This window comes from Anopheles nili, chromosome 3 (assembly GCF_943737925.1).
Source record: "Anopheles nili chromosome 3, idAnoNiliSN_F5_01, whole genome shotgun sequence".
In the NCBI taxonomy this organism is placed as follows: Eukaryota; Metazoa; Arthropoda; class Insecta; order Diptera; family Culicidae; genus Anopheles; species Anopheles nili.
The window spans coordinates 71,695,482-71,705,634 of NC_071292.1; the positions used below are offsets into that span (position 1 = coordinate 71,695,482).

At 47.9% G+C, this 10,153-nt stretch overlaps 1 protein-coding gene across 1 annotated transcript; it reads left to right on the forward strand.

Moving 5' to 3' along the window:
* Positions 1-408: 408 nt before the first annotated feature.
* LOC128726949 (uncharacterized) lies at positions 409-817 on the forward strand. The gene is made up of 2 exons (XM_053820798.1): positions 409-426; positions 497-817. The coding sequence occupies exons 1-2, from the start codon at positions 409-411 to the stop codon at positions 815-817; spliced, it is 339 nt and encodes a 112-aa protein (XP_053676773.1).
* Positions 818-10,153: the final 9,336 nt, after the last annotated feature.

Below are 10,153 nucleotides of genomic sequence, written 5' to 3' on the forward strand. Positions count from 1 at the left end.
GCCACCATAGACGCCCCGGATGATGAGCCGCTAAATGGGCTTCGAATCTGTGACAGCCGGCACGCGAGTCAACCCCCATGGACGGTTCCAAGTCCATTCACTCCCGAACATACCAAGGACACACGTACCGATGGGTTGCCAGCAACAACCATTATCGGATTTGGCGATGCGCAAGGTGAACGGACTATAGCGCGTTTCGACGGTGCAAGTGTACTGCGAGCCCGTTGAAAGTGAACCGCTAAGAAGACAAAACGAGCATGTAAGCCTAACATCATCCCCATGCATATGCGAGCGCGTGCGTGGGGTCGGAGAGGTTTTCCGTACCACAGGGTCGCTATAAAAGCCCACCAATGTCGGGCCATGCCGGCCATTTGGTCCCCTGCGGGTTGGCAGTATTGATCGTGCGTAATGAAAGCGACAGTGAGCGTAAGTAGGGTCTCCCATACATCCGTCAACAGCTCGTTTTCTCTTCAGCAACTTTACTCCTTTTCCACAGCCACTGCTGCTCGTGCTGGTACTTGTTGGCACGTGCCGGGCAGCACCGTTCAAAGGAACGCGAACCTACAACCTCGAGACGGACGCGGACCGGTACGGCCGGTATGAACGCGTCCTGCTTGGGTTACGTTCGTCCGAGGGCCTAAGGGTCGATCCGGCACTGCTGGAGGAGGTGCGTCAGGTGCTGGTGCAGGAAGAGAAACAGGACACATCCGGTCCGGTCGAAGTACGGCTCTACCAGCCACTCCAATCGCGCCACATTGCCGAGTTGCTGTACCGGGCTCGGCTTGGACCTGCTGCGGACCACAAGCGCACTCGATAGCGCTAATCGGCACCGGAAATTGGTCTCAACCGGTTGCTCGATCGATGGTGGAAGCTGCAAACAGTACAAAATAAATAATTATGGTTTAGGCAATAAGTCGAAACAGGAAAACGGGGACACCATGGCATGTCGAGTCGCTAGAAACGAGATGCTTGCTGTTTGATTTTCACTCGCTTTGGAAAGGGTAGATAAGATGAAATAAAATTGTTTCAGCTGATATATGTTGGCTGCAGTGCAAAAAATGAAACGAATATAATTACAAGAAAATAAAAGAGAAATTTTAAGTTAATCTACACAAACATTTTCTAATTTAATTAAATTTTTTCGACAATATTTAATAAATCATACCAACATTAAATTACTTCTCTTATATTATAGAAACTTCTCTGCAACATCATTTTTAAATATAGTTTCATTGACCGATTGTATACCAACTTCAATCGCACTAAAACATCCTGACAAACCAGAAGGCAACCCCTGTAAAAAATTCACCCCGAAGTATCGGTGAAACAATAAATATGCAATCCGTGGTCCCGTTCTCGTGTGCAAGTACGAAAGACTCGACATGAAATTATTCTCACCACGGATTTTGGAAACGTTCGCCCGAAGGGAGACACAAGAAACCCGCAATCTCCGCCCGTGCCGATCGTTCCTCGACGATCCTGCTTCTCCGCTGGCCGGCACATGTAACCGGGAAAAATATGTCGATTGGAATGAAAATTTGCCGCTCCCTGATATCGGTGCCCGGTTTCGGGGCGATTCCGATGCCGATTGTTGCGCGTAATTTAATGATTACAATTACAAATAAATAACGGCAGCTGCTACTCGGCGAGCCGCCATCGCCATGTCCTGCGGTACACGTGTGCTTCCGTTTTATTTTAGTTTTTTTTGTTGCTACTTTGGTCCGCATTGCTTGTCGTTGCGTTCACTTGCCTTGCGCTGCTCACGCGCTGCCGCCTTCCGTTGGCTTTTATTCTGCCCTTCGGGGGTTGAAAAGGCATGGGTTGTGTTGCGTTTTGCTGGGCCGCCAAGACGCTATCAGCATCGGAGAATCGCGCAGATCGAACCGCGGAAAGATATTGTGCGCACTCGCGCCATCTCTACTGCTCCCGGGCTGCCGAAGACCCATTCTAGACGGCCGATCCGCTGGTTCGATTTGGACTTACTTTATCGCGGCGTCTCGCCGTACTCCTGGATAAAGCCCGCATCAAGCGAGGAACAAATTTGTTGATCATTAATCAGATTCAAACAAGAATTATTATCAACGAGGCTCAAGCGATGCGAGAGGCAGGCTTGCGATCAGCGAGCAGTGAAGTATCGAATGGCTAAAGTGACTGTATGCAAATTTAGCGAGCAGCGTTTCTTCTGGCCTGGTAGCCGAATTCCGGCCCTACAGGTGCAGAATGGCCCGCCGGCGAGGGACAGCGTGAACACTTACTGATCACGTCTGAGTGCCGTTCTAACATGTTCAAAAAACAAGCAAAATCGTAACACCGATGCAATGCCTATTGAAGATAAAATCGATTCGCTTTTTCGATTGTTGGCTACTGACCAAGTTATGACTTGCAAAATGAACAGGAAAAGATACACTTGACAGAGTTCATTTCTTATAAAATAATGTTTTTAACACGAGTAAAGGCACATTTTTTTTATTATATTGTTGTTTAAAATTTTTCAATTTTTCTTGTTATGATCTTATAAGAAAATATGCTTTTTATATGCGACGTATTAAGCATCAACTATAAAATTTTATCCTTAACACACGAGAGAAATTATAAAAAAAACGCTAACAGAGAAATCGTTAAAACAGGCTTAGTTTATTAAGGAAAAAGTTTATTCAACCACATAAACCAATCGGACCAATTTTTCATACGACCACTCCGTCCCGATGTAACTGATTAATGATTGAGAGTTGATAATCGTTCATTTCTCACAAAATTACAGCTCGCTCGTTCCCTCCAAGGCAAACAACTGCTGCCAACTGGCTCAAAGCTGCACTGCACCCAAGTTGCACTTCTCCAGATCGAAGAATTAGCTCGTTTTGCATACGCTCCACATCCCTAAAGTCCGTGCCCGTTGCGAAGGCGAGCGAGTTCGAACCGCCATCTCTGTCCCTGCGTACGCCCCGATTAAGCTCCGATCCCGGCGGCGGCTGCATGCAGATACCGCCATTGTTCTGATCGCTCCGTCGTTCTTCTGCAAAACCCGTGCCACGATTCAGTCGCTTATTGTTATCAGACGTACGCCCGACCCGCGGGGACCATTTCAAGCTCCAGCGGTTCGTTTTCGCGATCGAAAAAGGCAAGCGGCTCATTTATCACTCTCTTCGGCTGGTACGTTCGTACACGCGGCTCACGCGCGGCCAGCGATCGACCGATCGACAAGTGGTAATGAATCACGCGCGATCTGTCAATTGTCTTGTCAGTGATCGATATCGGACAGCGGATCCCGGAGGCGTCCCGGCAGGGGAGCAAGTTGAAAAGTACGAAGAAATAAAAATCGATTCGGGGATTAAGATTTACTTGTCCACCGTGGGACGCGGCGCCGATGCTCAAAGAGCGAATCCTCGTGGGTCCTTGGATTGAGTGTGTTTAGGGCGCGAAGGGCGCACTCGTGCGTTCGATCACGCGTGACAGTGCAAATGTGCAATGAGTCGACCGAGGCTCAACGGGAAAACAAGAGTAATGAGCCTGCTGCTGGGATTCCGTCCGCAATGACCCGCTTTCATCCGACTGAGGCACGTCCTGTGGCGCATTATTCACGTCGAAAAAATACATCGACCTCCGCACACTGCACGGCGCATGACTGATGGAGCAACTGCTCCGAATATTCGGCAACGGACGACTCAATCTGGCGTCAGCTTTAGCCTCCCGTTTTGGGAGGAACTTCGCTTGCAGACGCTGTTGAATATTTATTTATTCACTCGACGCCGCAGTGACAACACTTTGCGCCCAGATTCATGCATTCATTTCGAGGTCGGCTCCTGGCGAAGGGAAAGTTAATCACGTTAAGGTCAACGACGACGCCACGCGGCCCGGTTTCGCAACAGATGGTGGATGAGATAATTTAATCGGCCCGACGTTGACACTTCCGTCCCAATTTGCGCATTCTAGCCCGTGCGCGGCACCGGAACAAGTTCCCTCGTTGCTGGTGATCGTGCCGATGCGCTGCTGCGATGCCGAATTTCTTCGCTCAATCAGTGCTTGGGCACGCAGCGGAAAGTATTTTAAGGACACCGAGATGGGACCCGATACTCGCCGCCAGGAATGGCAATTGGGCTTCATTTTTTGTCACACCGAGCGACCGGTGTGGAATGAGGTCGAGCCTGTTTGCTCGGTACGTGCTGCCGACGGGTGCGTTCAATTTATTCCCATCCTCGAAGCATGCAATCACCAGCACGAGATTGAACCTTGGTAGCGACTATTTAAAATACAACGAATGAAATTGAATTGTATTGACCCATTCCTTGGTCCAAAACACTTAAGTTCAATTTGATCCTGAGATCCACAGTCAAGAGATGGTGGGATTATAATTTTTTGCAACTTATTTTTTAAACTTCCTTTTCCAAAGCTTCGTGTTCTGGCAAAGCAAAAAATGCTTGTAAATTCCCATTCACATTTTCTCCACCAGCTTCTGGAGTCCAATCGACGATTAAAACACGCATGATTCAATGAAAAATATGAGCACGAATATAAACGAACCGATTTGGGCTCGTATTGAGCCAACAATTACACCCAATCCGCAGAGCATCCCTGCTCATTCGCGATGCTCACGGGCGCGATGGAATCAAATCTCGATCGCTCGTACTCGCAGGCACCCGTTCCGATGAACTTCCAAGAATTTCCTTCCCCAAAGGGTCTGACTGTTTAGGCGCAGGACGATCAAAGATACGCGATTCGCCGGGAGGCGTGGTGCAGAAGCTGCGAAAAAATCGATTTTCCTTGAGAAAATATTTCCGATCTTCACACTTCGTCGTGCCCGTGCGCGGAAGCATGCAAGGAGAAAGGACATGAAAACCGGTCGCGATTAGAAGCCGTGCATTCGGAAGCGATCGCATTCGCGTGGTCGACGAAAATCTCCAAAATGGCCACCGATCCCGGGAGCTACCATTTATCAAAGCTCCCGTTCAGCCACGCAGTGACGCACATTCAGAACGATTTAATCCGGCTGCAGGCCGGAAACGATGCCTTTTTGCCGCAGGACGAAGCGTCTGGTAGGCTACACGAGGAAGGCCGACAACTGCATAATTTATGCCGTTTTAATTGCAACCTGTAAAACCGCGCAATGTCCTCCGCCTCAAAGGTCCGCACGGTTCGAGTGCAATTAAGTCTTTAACTTGTGCACACCGGCCGTTCCGAAGTTCGGTGAAGTCCTTACGACTTACGATGTCACTGTGGCTCAGATGCCATGGTATTAATGACTACAGGCGATGGCGAACGACTCTGATTCGGGGCGGCCCCAAAAGTGCGATGATTTGTGATGATGCCGCCCAACAAATGACGTGCCCAAAGCGTGGGGAAATGCCAATCCCTCGCATGATTTCGGAAACTGCGAGAAGCAATTGAGGGCCAACTCGTTTGCCTCATCTTTACAAAGTCTGCGTTCCGTCGCAGTCTACCGTTCCGTTTACTAACATTTCGTCACAACATAGAACCCGCCGCCGGCAGAACTGGCGCTGTGAGTAATGGCATGATTAATCGTCACAAATTGCGCCATCTTGGCTCGATAAAGGCGGCTTCCACCGCAAACGATCGGTAGGACTGTGCTCGACCGTTTAAATGGAAGCCGTTTTCAAGCCAGCAGCAAGGATGTTGGCAGGGATTCTATTGATGGCGTACGCCGGCAGCTACTTTACCAAGCCGGATGTTCTGTGGTCCACAGACTAGAGCGAACTCATGATTTACGTTTAAGTACGGTGTGAAGAAATTAAAGTGCCTGTAGCAGCGAGGATGGATCTTTGAACTGTCTAAAAATATCAACCTTATTTCCTCGCTCATGCAAGGGCGAGAAGCTTCAAGATCGAGCTTAAGAGATTCTTAAAAAGAACTCTATTGAGCGGATATCAATTTTCATTTTACGCTTGTTTTTATAATTTCTGAATTCACCTCAACAGACTATCAAAAGCTTCTACGTAACGGAGCACATCTTTGCTTCGCGATCATTCATTCAGAGTTGCACCCATGATGGAAACGGATGAACAATCAAATCAAAGCTCGATCATAAACGCTCAGCTCACGCGCGGACCACTAAACGACGCGCGACAGAAACGACCATCTCGTGGATGGAATCCGTTCGCATTAGTAACGTTAATTATGATTACAACAGGCAAAAACAAATGGTTCGTCCGCCCCGTTCGAGCGTAACGGAACGATCCGATGGATCGGGCAAAGAACGAAGCATAAAAACAACACAATAAATGAAACACAAAACGAAGCAAACTCCTCTCAAGTCATGCACAGTTGCTCCCATTACGGTGGCAACGCGCACGATCGGCAGCAGTATGCCGCTTGTAAATGGTCACCCATCAACCGTCCGCAAGCGGCACCGGAAGATGATGGCCGGTTAGTCCATTTAATAGATGATTTGATTTATAAACGCTGGGCCCATTTATTACCGCGGATACCGACGATGTGGCTGATCAATCATCACGCCGGGTTTTCGCGACGAACGGCGTCGAAGACACCCTCGGTGGCACCGTTCTGGGGTGGAGAACGTCGTGGTATAAATTTTCTTTATTAATGCGCTTAATGAGCGACGCAAGGATTACGCTTGATGACTGGCGGGTGACTCGCGGGTTCGGATGGAGAAGTAGCAAGTTTCCATCGAACGCCAAGGCTTAGAGAAAGTGTCGGAATGGATCCCTATCGCCTTCTAAAGCATGCGAGATTAACTCCCCATGCGATAGAAGAAGACGTAAGCTAGCGCTAGTGTTGATCCATCATTACACGCTTGATGATAGCGATTATGACTAGCAGTTGGGAATCACACTTTACAGTACGCCGAAGATGCTCGGGAATCACGAACTTACAAGGAACTGCTATTTAAGATACCGTAAAGCATATTTTGAGAACAAAATCCATGAAAAAAAAAGATTATCAGCGATGAATCTTGAACTCTATCTTAATGTGCGAGAAGGTTTTCAAAAACATATTCCACAAGCTTTGTAACCTGGTCGTAGGTTGTAACCACAACCTAATTTAATTTAACATCGTTTTTTTACAGTAGTAAAAATAAAACAAAAATGCAGAATTCAATAATTGATAATCGTACATTTTAAAAACAGCAACAAATATGAGTTCATTTGTTCCACAAAAACAACAAAAAAGCCTACAAAAGCTTCCACACTCATTTCTTATTATTATCGCCTGAAGAAGAACGATCCCGCTATTGCCTTTCAATATCCGCTTCCTTCACGGGCAGCTATCAATCACCACGCCAGCCAATTAGCGCATCATCAAAGTTTACATCATTCAGCACGGCGTTGAGCTGAGTCGCTGGAAAACTCCATCCGTCCCAGCAACAATGTAGACCATTCGTGGTGGACTAGTCACGTCCGACCGAGGGCTTGCGAGAGCAGTAAGCCCTACAAGCCGCCGCCAACAAGCGCCTGACGCCGGCCGTCGCTAATGCGGCTCATTTGTTTGACGATGCATTAATTGGTGATTGGCCGCAGAAGCGCTCAGGCGGCTGATGATGATGGTGATGATGCAGCGACCACTCGAGTGTTCCTTTCCTGCGATCAGCAACCTTCGATCCGAACAGGGTAGCCTATCAAACGGTACTAGCACTCTCCGGTACTAGTTACCGGGCCGGATGTTTGGTGCAGCCACCTCACACTAGACGGCGACACTTGACGCGCCACTGAGCACGCGCGTCTAGCTCCCGAAGACCACGGGAAGCTCGCGGAGAGACGTGGTTCCGGCATGGCGTCGCACTTGTGCAAAGTTTATTGGACCTCAGCGCCGGCACTCGACACCTTCGGGTGTAGCGATAGTGTTGGAGGAGCCTCGAGTTCATCGGGACTGCTGTTACTAACCATTTCCCGAGATGGCTCGTGGAGGAGTGGTCTGTTACATCGTCGTGCAGGGAGTCATTGGTGGACTCGTGTGGCTCGTGGGTCAATATTTACACTATCGGGTTGGTGACGAGATAAAGCGGTTATTGGCATTCGATGTGTGTCTTCTCGAGTGTGCCGCACTGCTGCAACCGGTGCTTAAGAGCTGCTTCTGAGATGGGTTTCTAATGGGGTGCCAACAAAATAAATGTTGTGATTTTATGAGCTTTTTAGAAGCCTTTAATGGTAGTTTTAGAAAACATATTTGGCGTAACCTTAATCAAAAGCGAAATATGAATAATTTGTCATTTTGTTCCTGAAAACCCCTTCCCTAACTAGAACAACCATCGCTCGTTAGCATCAACGTCAATTTTGCTGCTCACATTCATTCCACGCCGGCGTTAAACCGCTCGGTAAAGCAAATCACGTACCGCCGGACCACCGCAAAACGTGTCAAATTAATTGCTCATTGCAAACCGCTCAACACACGCCATTTCAAGCCCGAAGCTCCTTTTTTTCGTTCACCGACGCGCCCATAAACTGCGACCAAATCTTTTGCCACGTACTCGTAAGAAAACGCTCCTACAGGGGATCGGGCGTCCTTTGTCGTTCGAATCGTGTTCAAATTTACGTTATCAATTTGTATGATAATTAATTAGCACTTCGACCGGTCCCGCGAACCGACCGAACCGTGGCCTTTCCTAGCGCAAGGGCTTCCCTGGGGGCTTTTATTGCGCGACACACGACGTACAACGGAAAACACTGCCAGACCAGGAACGGCGGCCAGCACGCTAAATGGTGTGGGAATGCTAATTCAATTTATCACCTTCATTTTCATTAACGAGCGAGTGTGCGGCGGCCGCGCGAGTGGTTTGAAATTGATTTTTTATCGCCCATCGAAGTCGGCCGGCTCCTTCTTGCTCCATTAGAAAGCTTTCCCCCAAGAAAGACTACGATGCACCGACCAACCGACCTAACTGCAGTTGGGAGCCCTTGTCATCTTGCTTATTTTTTCTTCACTTCTTTCACAACTCCAACAATGTAGTTTTGACAACCGAACACAGCTGCAGCTGCGGCGGTTGGCATTTGATTGTAAAAAAATAATAATTTCACATTAATGAGTGTCTTAACGCCTCGGCGAGAGCGGTGAACGTGGTACACGCTCGTTGTTGATCGCATCCAAAATAAACCTGCCGATGCGGTCAATTTGGGCGAAATGGCATTGATTTGCGTTGCACGCTTTCCCAGACGTCACGGGAAGTTGGGATCGGACCATAAAATAATGATAATGCGTTTTTCATTTCACGCCTTCCGTACGAGGAGCTGACGTGCGATGCACCAGCTCGGACGAAATTATGAACATTAAAGGTGTCGTTAATGCATCCGCCACGAATGCATCGGATGGATCTTGTGTGTTTCGCCGGCACTAATCGTGCGAGTATGTGTATGTGTGCTGGTGATCGGAAAGGGACCCCAAATGCAGCCGGCACTTTGCGTTAATGTATTCGGCAACTTGTGGGCCGTAAGTTACGACCAGGAATGCCAACAGGCTTCAAGCGTTAACCACGGGAAAAGATGCAGGGGAAAATTAGCAACAGAGTCTATAAAATTAATTATTTTTTATAAGCATAATACATGGTTTCATTTTTCACACAATTGTGAAGGAAAGCAGACATGCTGCAGACATGAATTTAGCGCAGATTTGTTCAACTTTGCAACAATAAAAATACAAACAAACATAATCCAGAGCATGCTCTTCGTTAAATGCAGTTAACTCCCAACATTCAGATTTGATAAAAACATATCCTTCTATGTCGCTTCCATCGCTTCGAATGCACCCCAGTCAGGATCGATTTTAGCATTACGGCTCGAAATTTAACATGACCGCACCATCATTTTTCTCATCTGTTGGCTGGTCATATTTTCCTGTGGGAAAGGAAATTCACCTTCTTTTGAAGTCTTAACACGCTCACGCTAATTGCGTAGCATCACTCTCGGTTTTTATGGTACTTTTTGGTATGGAAAGGCAACCCCGTGAATGCAACGCGATGTGCTGCAATTCTTAAGTGGCTCGAAAACATAATGCGTACGTGGGTCAAAATATATACATAAAGAAATGAGTGAAAAAGGAAGCACTCTCCACGCCAATGGGGTGAAAAAAAGGACACAAAAATGCGTACCATCCCTTCGTACGGATGCGGCCCCAACAGCGCCGTCGATCATTAATCAATTACATAATTTATCACCGCATCGCGTCGCCGTCGAAGGTGTGGCTCAGTGAG